The 13,978-nt window shown below is 33.5% G+C and overlaps 1 protein-coding gene and 1 pseudogene across 1 annotated transcript; both read right to left on the minus strand.

The window, feature by feature from the left end:
* Window positions 1-286: 286 nt before the first annotated feature.
* Window positions 287-4,259, minus strand: LOC143546565 (zinc finger CCCH domain-containing protein 14-like). Its single transcript, XM_077038211.1, has 3 exons — window positions 4,144-4,259; window positions 1,966-2,026; window positions 287-1,108 (listed from the first exon to the last, which is right to left on the minus strand). Exons 1-3 carry the CDS (start codon window positions 4,220-4,222, stop codon window positions 337-339), a joined length of 912 nt encoding a protein of 303 aa, XP_076894326.1. The 5' UTR covers window positions 4,223-4,259; the 3' UTR covers window positions 287-336.
* A 3,857-nt stretch (window positions 4,260-8,116) lies between these two features.
* LOC143546566 (protein NRT1/ PTR FAMILY 7.1-like) lies at window positions 8,117-12,061 on the minus strand (annotated as a pseudogene).
* Between the last annotated feature and the right edge of the window lie 1,917 nt (window positions 12,062-13,978).

Consider the following 13,978-nt stretch of genomic DNA (forward strand, 5'->3'; position numbering starts at 1 on the left):
CCTGCAAAGTGGACCAATAATGCTTCATCGTCACCAAAGTTCTCTTTTATATATAACAATAATAATAATAATAATAATAATAATGTATTATTATTATATATAGTAATTAGTAATAGTGATAGATGCCAAAATATATAAAAAGAAAAAAAAAAGTGTCTAATGCTTGAATGGAAGGGAAAAAAAAACAACTTTTAATAGCTAGCAAGCATCTTAGAAAGTCGTACAGTCTAATTAATGTCAATCCTCAACTTCTCAAAATCAAAACATGTTGGCTGGCACAATGTAAGACAAGATGATAAATGATCTAAACCAATTAATGAAGATTAACCAACCCCATCACACGCCCGCTATGCGCAACTCTTCAGCACCGTGTGCAAAATGACATCTTTCGCCAAAAGTACAAGACCCTTTAGCAAAGTTTTCACATATCTTCGTCTTGAGGTTATTAGCCGGCGGAGCGTTAAAGCTCTTTTGTGGCGGATGCTGCAAATTGGACGAACTTATGTTGACTATAAGCTCACGAACCATCTGGCTCGCTTGATTGATCTGCTCAAACGTGCCTTCAAGCTCAATGTTTTTCTGGGTCAGGTCCGACTCGTGGTCTCTTATCGAAAGCTTGACTCCGGTCAACCGACAGATTTGTTTGGAGTTGACCCCGTTTTTACCGATGATCGGTCCAGCAAGAGAGCCTAATACGCTGATCTTCGCGGTTGCAGACGCTCCGAACCCTGCGGCTGCGTGGTGGTTGTCAGGCTGGTAAAGGTCCATTCGAGGCGGGCCGCCAAATCTGTTGACGGGTGCGTGGGCCATAGCGCATGGATCGTCATGGTGAGACGGTGCGGTTGGTTTTCCTAACTCCCATTCTCCATGGGCAAAATGGCACTTGTCGCCAAACCGACATCCTTCTGCAGTGTTGTATTTGTTGCAGAGGCGGTTTTTGACAGCTGGCGGTGATGACCCGTCTGGAAAGGAAGGTGGGACGACGGGGTTTCTGATGGTTGGAGGTAGTACAGCAGGGTTGCCACCTGTCATTTGAGTAACGCTTTTTATGCCTCCGGGCACATAATGCGAGAAATGGCATCCCTCGCCAAATTGACAACCAGAAGTGCTGCATATCAAATCAACAAAACAAACGGAAAATGTTGCGTCAAAAATCAAATAAAAAAAGTATTTTTGTATGACTTGTCATGATATATATTTCAATATAAATATATAATAATCATTGATTATTATTCATGTGAAAAATCAAAACTAAATACTCTGTTCATGTGTTACCCTTATGCAAATTTTGTGCACTATAGGGCATATCAGTATCACTAAATGAGTAAATAATAACAGAAAATATGCTAATAACTAAATAACTAATTCAGCTAAATAACAAACTAATCACAGTAAAATAATGCACTCTTCACTACTACATAGAAAACAACATAAAAGACGATTGTTTACTTGTTTATAAGTAATAAAAAAGATACAATTTTGCTTGAACCAAACTTCATAAAGGCAAACACGAAACATAAAAAGCCACAACCAAATAAAAATTAAGTGCACATAAAGAAACACACAGTTATCATGTACTATGTGTGCTGCTATACGGTATATCATATAACTTACTGTATCATGGCTATAAATGGTATAAAAACTGAATAATTAAAGTTTAAAAAGATCTCAAGATTTAGAGGGATAAATATGTATGATTTATCCTGTACTTATTGTTCATAAGTACTTTCATGAAACAACCATTTTGTAGTTCTGTTCGGTACTCCGTGTTATCATGGTTGTTATATCTTGATTATGTGAAGATTTACCTGTACCAAAACTTTAATTTCCAATCCATTAGTCCAAATGACACATCTTTTAATTGAAAAGATTATGTAGCATGCTTTCAGTTATAATTTTGAAAACATTAAAAAACATAAATAATTAAATTTACAACATTGATTTTAGCCAAGTTAGAATTTTAACCTGAAAAACTTTGTGCATGGCTTCGATTTGCTTCCTATACCAGATTGAAATGAGTCCGTGTCTGTTACATCAATTAATTATTTTATTAAATCTCAATTTAACTGATTTAGATCTTATCCATACTATATTATAATATGAGGGTGACAAAAAGGTAATTTTACATAATTGTATGAGTTTAAACTAACTTGAGCCATAACTAATTCACACGTAAATAGTTTTTTTTTAAATCACACCACTAAAACAAGAATTTTATTCTCTTTAATTTGATAATGTTATTTCAAAAGTTTTGCTTATTTCAAAACTGATTACCGGTGTCTATGTTCCCCGTACCTCTCTAGACGTGAAACAATGCTTTCTCAGAAACAGTAACTTTATAACTCATTCCACTTCATAATTGTAAGAGTTTTAAGTCATTACAACTTTTAAAACATAACATATTGTTACCTTTTAAGCCAACTTAACCATTATTAAAATATATGTCACATGGTTAGCAGTGTCTGTGTCTAGTCGTGAAACAAGTTTTCTTCAAAATCAATAACTTTATAACTAATTCCACTTCATTAAGACGAAAACTCCATACAGAGTTACAGAGATTGACGATGAACACTAACCGGTGTGCAGAATTTAATTAAAACAGAACAGGAAAACGAAATCTAATCTATTATACTATATTAAAACACTAATGAAAAGAACAAAAAGATAAATTTAAGATTTTAACTAATTACAAATTCTGAATAGACAATCCTTTTAAGCATATTAATGACTTTTAAACCAATTTCCCACAATTTTTAAACAACCATAACTTATTCATAAGTTAATATTTTTAATAAAAAAGTTATAAAAATGAGCAGCTTATTCTCTTAACTTGAGCATGTAACTACTACAGTTTTGTCTATTCAAAAAAATTACTTGTTGCGAGATTACCAGTGCGTAAAACAATTTTCTTCGAAAACAACTTTATAACTAATTCAACTTATTTGAACAAAACCCAAAAGAGACTATAACGATTACATCAAAATCAAACAGAAACCCGCACACAATTTTTAAACAGCAATAACTTATTCATAAGTTTATATTTTTATTCAAAAAAATTACAAAAACGATACAATTTATTCTCTTTAACTTCAGCATGTTACTACTACAATTTTTTTATAAAAAAAACAATTTTCATCAAAAACAATAACTTTATAGCTAAATAAACTTATTCTAACAAAACCCAATTCAGAATTCAGAAAAACAACAATTAATTCTCTTTAAATTGAGCATGTTACTACTACAATATTTTTATTAAAAACAAAAAAAAACAATTTTCTTCAAAAACAATAACTTTATAACTCATTCAACTTATTCGAACAAAACCCAATTCAGATAAACAACAATTAGGTCTCTTTAACTTGAGCATGCTACTACTACAATTTTTTTATAAAGAAAAACAATTTTATTCAAAATAATAACTTTATAACTAAATAAATAAACTTATTCTAGCAAAACCCAATACAAAAAAACAACAATTAATTCTCTTTAACTTGAGCATGTTACTATTACAGTTTTTTATACAAAAAAAACAATTTAATTCAAAAATAATAACTTTATAACTAATTCGAACAAAACCCAATTCAAAGAAACAACAGTTAATTCTCTTTAACTTGAGCAGCTTACTACTACAGTTTTTTATACAAAAAAAAAAGACAACATAATTCAAAAATAATAATTTTATAACTAATTCACAAAAATAATAACTTTATAACTAATTCGAACAAAACCCAATTCAGAAAAACAGCAATTAATTTTCTTTAACTTGAGCATGTTGCTACTACAGTTTTTTATACAAAAAAAATTAATTCAAAAATAATAATTTTATAACTAATTCACAAAAATAATAACTTTATAATTAATTCAAACAAAACCCAATTCAGAAAAACAGCAATTAATTTTCTTTAACTTGAGCATGTTACTACTACAGTTTTTTATACAAAAAGAAAAAACTTCAATTCAAAAACAATAATTTTATAACTAACTCACAAAAATAATAGCTTTATAACTAATTCGAACAAAACCCAATTCAGAAAACGAACAATTAACCCCAAACTCAAACCAAAACCCTCCAATTAACCAAAGTGAACCGAAACCCTAACCCTAGATCTCGAATAAACGAAACAGAGAGTGGCAAACGCTAACCTTGTTTGGGTTTCTTGAACCCGCCGTTGCCGTTGAACCCAGCAGCAGGTCTGGTTCGTTTGTTGGCGGTCAAATCCATGGGATAAGAAAACCCCAAAATTGAAATGAACGATTTAGGGTTCGTAAAACGCTAAGGGGTGTAATTGTGATTATTGTGGATCTGTGATTTGTGGGTTTTATTGGTGGGATTTGGTCAAAGTCAATGGTTTAATATTAGTTAGGTGTATGGGCTTTGGGTTGTGAGATGGAGTATGGACTATGGACTGTGGAGAATGTAATGGGCCAAAATGGGCCTTTAAACTAAAAGGAATCTATCTAAGTGGCTGTTTGTGAAATGCTCAATCATTAAGTGCTGAATCAATAAGAGGTCTGAATGGTTAAGAGACTCTGAGCCAATAAGTGCTGAACCATTTAAGTCTGTTTGGTTGGATATCTGTATAACTGTGCAAAATGACCATGTTAACCCTTTAAACTATTTCTTGCTGAATGAAATGTATCTATTTGATTACGTATCTAATGATAAATGGTTATATAAAGAAACCATAAAACATCATAGAGAATCCAAATTACACATAAATCCTTTAAAATCCATGGAAACACACTAAAATCCAAATAGAAATTAATGGTTTGCGTACACTTTGAAATTAATGGTTTGCGTACCCATGGAAACATACTATCCAAATACAAAATAATAGAAACTATCATAGCTATAACAGAGAATGTGTCAACCTTTATCCACCTTCTAAGGGCCAATTACTCCTTTAGTAATTTACCAAAAGTTGTGGTTTCGCTGGTCGTCGCCCAATCATTTCTAATCAATCACCAAAAGCGTTTGCATCCTTCACTATTGTACTTGTATCCTTTAAAAGGAGCAGCTTCAAATTTGTATTTTAATGTGCTCTTTTGAAATCAGTAGCTCCATACCAAAATGAAACAATTGATTCCAAAACCGCTCGTCCTTATCTTAAAATCAATACTACATTAGCGAAGACGTCTAAAATGATGCCATGTCCTGCTGTGAGCATCTAATATCTTTGTTATTCTTCATTAATTTCAAACCAATGGTATAAACTATCAATACTAAATAGCATGTGTCCCACAAAATTCTTTCTTAAGTTTCAATCAAGCTATATATACACAGATACATACTTGCATAGAACACACATTCATGCTAACCTTTGACCTTTAATCCAGAATGTACCTCTTGTACAGAACTGTCAAGAGTGTTGGCTTCAATTTGACCCGTTAAATCTGTACAGACACATACTATGGTGCATATAAACGCAAACTTATATTCAATATCCAAATACTTACATATATATATATGGTTTTTGTTAACATATTTATTTTTTGGCTTCCGTTTGACCCGTTATTTTTTGCAAAAATCATTTATCATGCAAGAGCACTTTAGAAACATTTAACATTCGTTCTTCGTCAATATCTTTCAACAAAAAGCTATCACCTGATGCTGTAAATTGCATAAATTTTCATAAGAAATGATGAATGACACAAGGTTTACTAACATTAGGGGTGCAAACGAGCCGAGCTGCTCCCAAGCAGCTAGAAACGAGCTGAGCGTTTTCAAGCTCGAGCCTCGAATAAAGCTCGTTTAGTTGTTGAGCCCAAGCTTGAACCTTGAATAGGAAGCTTGTTTAGGCTCGTCAAGCCTTACCCAGCCTTGTCAATTTTTAAGTTTGACCTCCTGGACTTGTATGTATTAATTTCACACTACACAACCGAGCTCGAGTTGAGCTTTAGCTTGTTTAAGGTGCTACACGAGCTCGAGCCGAGTTTTGGCTCGTTTAAGGTTTTTCTCAAATAAATAGCAACGTATATAAATTAAATGATAAATAATAAACGAGCCGAGCTCGACCTCTCTTAGGTCAAAAAAAGCCGAGCTCGAGCCTAGTCAAGCTCGGGCTTGGCTCGGCTCGGCGCCTAGGCTTGTTTACATTATTAAACTTCAGTTGTATTAATTTTTTTTTTGTAACGCTTACCAGCAATATCTGGGTCGGGGTGGGCGACTAACTGCCCACTTTCTCAAGCCCTCTATAAAGATATTATCTTGCTTACGAGTATGAAACTTAGACGAAACTTGATAAGGCACGGAATTAGAGCCATTTTTTCCATCATATAATCCAAAAGCTGAATACTTTTTGTCAACAACTGCATTAGTCCCGGCATCGACACCTAACACATAGCTTCTGATCTGCCAGCAAAATGAATCAGTTAGCTGCATAAGCAGTAGCTCAATACAACAGCATTGCATTATATAATCATAAAGCAGTACCGCAACACCAAATATCTGAATGATATCACCGGCTGATGCAACTTGAGGCAGCTTTTCAAAACTTTCATAAAAAAAATTGATTGAGATTCCGGTTGTCGGGCTTGATTCATCCACAATCCTTAAAGTGCAGAAACAATCTACACAAAAACAAAGCAATTATACAAGTTAAAAATCAAAATGGCAACATTAACTACCATTGGCTCTCGAGACACAATATAAGCAATTATAAATCTACAACCAAACGTTCTGTATCTGAGCGATTCTGATATGAATCTCTGAATGAATTCATTCAGACTTGAAACAAACAGGGCCTAAATCTAGAAGACAGAGGTGAGGGAAAAAAACGGTTCCTATCCGAAACCGGACTCGACCTGTGGGTCTCCCTGAAATCGTACCTGAATCGGAACCAAAACCGAAATACCTAGTCAAAATCCGAACCGACCCGACCCTACTTGAAACTCGAAAGAAAAACCGGGAAACCCGTTCAAAATCCAGTCAAATGCCCAGCTATACCCGGACCTGGTTCTTACCCACCTCTATCTATATTTTATATATATACACACACACTCTCTCTCTCTCTCTCTCTCTTAATAAAATGCTACCATTTTTTTGTTGATGTGCCTCTTCCACATTAATCCACACAAATTATTTAATTATTGTCAATAGATTAGAATTAGCACCTCTAATTATGCGTATTACAATCGTGTTTGTAGAGGAGGATTATATAAAAATGATTAAATTTGTAAACTTTTGTATCTATTTTTTTTATATATTAAAAAAAGGAGTCAGCTGGTCAAGGCATGTGCTTACTCGAGTTGGTACGAGTCGAATATGAGTTTAGTTTTTACTCAGCGTCTACCAACATGTCAAATTTAAATGATTTAAAGATCTGCGCATTGGATTGCATGTACTAAGCAACGAATAGTTTATTCATTTAGCACATGTAAAGTAACAAATCACAAAAAAATCTAATTTTTTTCTCTCAAACATCGCCACCTCAACACCTTCAGTACTTTTGGTTGAAGTACACTAGTGCAACTAGCGGGCTACCTAGGAACTCTTTTCCTCCAAGATCCCCGTAGAAGCATACATAGTAGGACTATGTATGCTTATACGTCCAAAAACCACTGATAGCGCCCCAACGTCACTATGTCTTATGCGTTTTTGGCCAAAAACAATGGTCTCCATATTTTTGTACGACAGCATCAAGCATAAAATAGGTTGCCTTTGACCACTAACAGTTCTTCCTTTTTCATTTCTTCTATTTTTTGTTTAATTGATTTAAACAATATTTAAATATTACAAGGGACCTCAACCACTACGTATAAAACATGAAAAAGCCTACGTGTTTACGTAATGCGACATTAACGTGGCATAAAAATGACATTTTTAGCCCTTCCACTATGGATACCTAAACACTCCGGTTCTTAAAAGTTGAAATAAATGTATCATTAACTAATTTGCAACAAATATAATTACTTTATTACTAGTGTTTACATTACATTAACATAGCATTTACTATGAATTATTTCAAGTATGTAAACTATTCAATTTATTCGTTAATAACCAAACACAATCCTAAATGTCTCTACAACCAACATGTCTCAAAACAAACTACACAACAACCAGAACCATAAACCATAAACTTTAAACCCTAAACGACCGATTCCAAAACACAAACAACTACACTTCTCCCTTCTTCGGCTCGCTCCCATTCTCGTCAACGCTAATGCACTTATACTTCTTAGCACAATAAACATAAACCACAAAGTCCATCACACTCAGAAGAGCAATCAAGAAATAAAACCTATCCATATGACCATCATTCAAATTCTCCGGAATCCACCCTTCGTCCTCTCCCTGAGCAGTAATACTCATAACCATATGAACCAAAAGACTACTTACGTAATTCCCTAGCGACATAGACGCCATACACAACGAGCTTCCAAAGCTCTTGATCCCATCCGGAGCCTGACTATTAAAAAACTCCAGTTGTCCAACATACATAAAAACCTCAGACGCCCCGACAAGCGCATATTGTGGGACTTGCCAAGATATACTCAACGAACTCGTATGTTTTTCGGGTATTAACTGTTTTAGCCTTACTATTTCTGTCACACCCGCAGCCACCATTGCAAGAAGTCCAATAATAAGACCAACTCCCATTCTTTGAAGCTCGGTTAACCCTTTCGGGTTTCTAGTTAACCGTCCAGCTAATGGGACTAACACTTTGCGGTAGAGTAGCGTGCATACTAGGACGCTAACTATGTCGAACACTGACATGCTGGCTGCAGGCAACCGAAAGGTGCCAGTATGCGCGTTCATGACTGCGCCTTGCTCAACGAATAACGAAGCCATTTGAGTGAATATGACTGAATATATGATTGTGCAAAGCCAGATTGGTAGCATTCTTATAACACACTTTGCTTCTTCTACTTGTGTCACAGTGCATAGTCTCCAGTGGTTTTGTGGACCGGATAAATCTTTTTCGGTTACTACTGCCGCCTTATCTAGACACCTGAAACGTTAAGGATTACATTAGAACCAGTAAACGAACCGAACGTAAGGTGAACCATCTGGCAAGAAGTTCGTTTATGTACGTCCATTTAATAAATGAAGGAGCATGCACAAAGAATTTCGTTCAGTAAGCTTAACGAACGAACACGACTAGAGGCCTGCTTCGTTCAATTGTGTTCGTAAACGTTCGGTACTGTGTTCGTTAGGTTCGTTCATCCGGTTAAGCTCGTTTACATATATATATGATATATATATATGTTTGTTTATTAGAATTTTACTAATACCATTTTTATTTATTTATTTGTTTACTATTAAAATTTTGATATCATTATGTTTATGATTTTATGTTAATTAAGTTTATTTTTTTAATAGTATGTGGTGTACTTCTAGAATTTTTTTTATTATTCTCAAATTACTATATGTTCGTTTGCGTTAGTTTATGTTCTTTTGGGTCGTTAGTGTCCTTAATTTAGTGAACGGTTACGTCCGTTAATGTTCATTAGTGTCTGTTTTGCATTGGTTTACAAAATTAACGAATGGACACGAACAAACACGACTAGAGGCCGTCTTCGTTCAATTGTGTTCGTGAACGTCCGGTTAAGTTCGTCTACATATATACGTTCGTTTATTGGAATTTAACTATTACTATTTTTATTTAATTTTTTTTTTGTTACTATTACTATTTTGATATCATTATGTTTATGATTACTATGTTATGTTTTTTTTATTTATTATTTTTTTTACAGTATGTGGTGTGCTTCTAGATTATTATTCTCGAATTAGTATGTGTTCGTTTGTGTTAGTTTATGTTCTTTTGTGTCCGTTAGTGTCTTTTAGTGACCAGTTACGTCTGTTTATGTTCGTTAATGTTCATTAGTGTCTGTTTGCATCCGTCTATAAAATTAACGAACAGACACGAACGAACACGAACAAGCTCAATTTCTTAACAGACAAACACGGACACAAAATGTTTTACGTAGCAATATGTAAAAAAAGACCAAATAAGTTGTTATTGACGAACCTATACTCCTCGCTATGAAGAATCTTTCGACTCCCTTTAATAGCCGAATGCAAGCCTTCAACTTCATACAACTGCTTCTCATCATCAACCCGAACTTTACATTTTCGGCACGCTGCAACAAACACTTGAGCAACTCGTGGCAAAGGGTTGCCCGACGCCTTAACATATCATTAATGAAACGAACCACACAAAAAAGAAAGCAACGCAACAACCGCAGACCCCATAGACACCCAAAACCCCGTCGTCCAATGACCAATATATTCATAGTACACGAGAATGGTGTTCGAGAACAAAGATCCGATATTAAGTGCAGCATAGAAGTATGCAAAGAAAGCGCCTCTAGCGCCTTTTTCTTTATATTTTTCGTCGGTTTTATCAAACTGGTCGACGCCAAGAGTGGCTAACGTCGGCTGGTGGCCGCCGTATCCTAAAGCAACCATGTAGATTGATAGATAAAACATCATTGTTCCTTTTGATGATGTTGGAATGCAATGTTTTACTCCATCTCCACATCCAGTAGGTGTTACTAGAAATAGCCAAGAAGTTATTGATAATAACATCAACCCCTACAAAGTATAATGCATTAGTATCAATGTTAGTAAATACTCACTACTAAATAACAAATTATCAGCAAGGTCACCTTCGAGAATCGTGAAAAAATTTTGAGCCGAAGACAAAAAAGCAAAAAAAAAATAGGCCTTAAATTAGTTGAGTATTTGGGTTTAAATATTAAGAATACATATTTTATACATATATAAACACACACACACATATATATATAATTAAAAAAATTTGGGCCTATTCGGGTGTCGGGCCGAGGTCGATCGACCACCCGGTCATGCCTCATGGCCGGCCTTGCATGTCAGCAATCCGTCGGTAAAGGCTTGTACCAATGAATATCCGTGGTAACAAATAGTTAAATATACAGTTGTGGATAATCTCATTTGCGATAGATTACTGACGGAGTATACAGACGGATCACCGACAACTATTGTATGGTCGTCGAAAATATCGTGGTGGTAATTACGATGAATTTATTTAATTAACATTTCCGATTTTTTAGGGTTTTCGGTTTTTTTTTTATGAAAGGCAACTTTATTGAGACCACAAACGTTCTGGCTAGCCAATAGCTATCGCGGGACAAAACAAAAATATTTCAATATTTATTGGTGATCACCAAGGGGTTGCATGTCGATGATACTCTTTTATTTAGTAAGGCATGAATTTCTGAAGTCTTTTTTTTAATAGGTTCGGACTTTTTTTGTAAGTTTATAAGTTGGAAGTTAGGGTTATCAGTAAAATTTAAGTTGTGCAACTCGGTTTGAGAGCATTGACAACTCATGTCATAACTTTTTAGTAACGGGTTCTCATGGTTAAACAAAAAATAATAATTACCAGAACTAGGATAATTTGAAAGATCATGCATGTGAGATAACGACCCCAGTAAGAATCACTAAGGAAAGCTCCGAGGAGTGAGCACAAATAGACGGTTCCAGTCCATTTACTAACGGTGTTTGCTACATCGGCATTTCCTTGTTCCATGACTCGGGTCAAGAACAACACCAAGTTGACCCCGATACCAAATAAAGCAAATGTTGCCAGGGCTTGATTTGCTGCAAAAAATGGGATTATTAATTTCACAGGTATTTAAAGGTCAAATGTGGATCTGTGATTACTTAGATTTGTGAGAGATTATGTACCGAGAAGGAGAAATGCTGGACCCCATCCTCCAACCTTTCGTTTTGGCTTGTGTTGAACTGGCTCTTCTAGTTGCTATGCATGCAATATAGTTAAGAGGGGTTCATTATATAATATTATTATAAATTTTAAAACAACCATTCTTAAAAATTTGAGTTAAAATCTAAAATTTTTGAATAATAAACGAGGTTTTATATTTATTTTACTGATTTTGAAACTTATGGTCTTATATTACTTAAGTATTCCATTGGTACGATTCATCCAGTTGAAATAAGTACGAACTTCGAATTCAAAGTTATATACAATAACTTATCATATGAAACACGAAAATTAAAAAACTATATAATTCTTACAATTACGGAGATCTCCAAGGGGACATTGTTTGGTGCCATTGTGACTTTTGATCAAGGATATCTCTAAAAATAAAATTGTTAATAAACTTGTTAGCATAATGATAATCTTAAGACAAGGTAATTTGCTACATTTTTAATGTAGTATCTTGTAACATGTAACATTTACATAATTAAACGTATAAAACCACGTGGCACAACATTATTAACGGTTGTTGTAGATAATTGTGCTACATATTTTCATTGTTTCAATAAAGTCATTCAAATTCTTTTCTAATTACTATAAAAATCTCTCGAACTTGGCCATTGCTTCATTATGTGAACTTTTTAATAAAAGATAAAATTAAGGAATTTATATAAAACAAATATGAAAGTTAGAAAATATTTAATAATAATTGTTAGGTAATAAAAAAAAGTTTTATAAGTAATGCATTTGCGTCTTTAAATATAGTCAATTATGAAAATATCGTAATAATTTAACAATGTTATAAGTTGATTTTGTAGTTGAAAAAAGTGCGATTTGTTGGAATGCTTAATGTTGAAGTTCATTATTATTTGCTGATTTTATAGTTATAAACATTTATACAATATATTATTTTTTTTAATAATAACATTATATATATTTTTATTAACTTATTCAAGATCCGAATGATGATAATGATAACATTACTAAAAAAAGTTGAGGTAGTAAGACGGTTTGGGTGTATAATTGAAGGTTACAAGTTATCCACGTAATATACAATATCTAGTTGTTAAAGAAAATAATAGAAAAATAAAAATGAAAAAGTTAATGGATTCTACCAATATAAGCATTCATATTCTTGATATAGTTAATAAATAATACCCAACTGCATTCAATTATCTTAAAACACTTATCAACATGCAACATGTTACATATGACGTATAGGAGTGTTTGACTTATTTTCTTATCCTCGTGATTTGTATTCACATTTTAAAATCTTATTATTGAAACAATATTTTCCAAGATTAAATGTTTCATAATTTATGATTTATGTCAAAAAAAAATAATAATAAAAAAAGGATTTTAACATCTTAAATCATTGATCAATAAAAATTTTAGTAATTCGTTCAATTTTGTTTAATTTTCACTTTCATTAATTATTAATGATAGCCTCACCGTGACAGGATAGTAACTCCGCCTCCCTTTCATTTATTTCGTTTTAAAACATTATATAAGAAATAGACGAAGTTACTTCTCTCTTGCAACTTGATTATCTTGCAATGAATGCGTTAAAACATAAACATCTAGTTCGTTAATTAACCTTATGATCCAATAGAACATGCATCATAAGCGTCAAAACAACATTAATGTATACACGTCATACAAACCTCTTATGGAGCTTTGCGACGTAGAGAGTGGTTGATTCTGGTGACGGTGAGAAGGTTGTGTCGGTAATCACTAGCAGTGTGGCCTCCGAAGCCAGCAAGACTAGCACTTGACGTCAAGTTACAGAAACTCTTGTTGTCATTTACGTTAAACAAACAACGAGTGAAGATGAAAATAGGTGTGAACTATGAAGTGATAGAAGGTTATGAGGGGAATATAAGTCTTAAATAAAGGAAGATTATAACAGACTCCTATAAGGACTCCAATATTGTCTCGGACTTATGGCTGTGATCTATTTTTTGTGGGTGGTGTTATGGACATGTTACAAGTTATATAATAAATACTTAGTCTACTGTTTGAACTTGTCTATGTATGACTTAGCTGGATCTGACAGTCTGTCATGCACACAATTTTGATATGTATCTTACTATCTAACTTATAAATAGAAGGATAAAGGAGTATGAGTCGGTTCGAGTGTAAAATAAATAAGCTTGTTTAATAACCGAGTTTCATTTATGAAGCCTTAGTAAGCTCACAAACTTAACTAAATTAGTCCTATTTGATATATTTTATTTAGAGCATCATCAATAAGGATCTCAAAAAATATTCAG

The sequence above is a fragment of the Bidens hawaiensis genome, unplaced genomic scaffold (genome assembly GCF_021521415.1).
Source record: "Bidens hawaiensis isolate Kalapana, Puna unplaced genomic scaffold, B.hawaiensis_p1.1 tig00014404_1, whole genome shotgun sequence".
Classification (NCBI taxonomy): Eukaryota; Viridiplantae; Streptophyta; class Magnoliopsida; order Asterales; family Asteraceae; genus Bidens; species Bidens hawaiensis.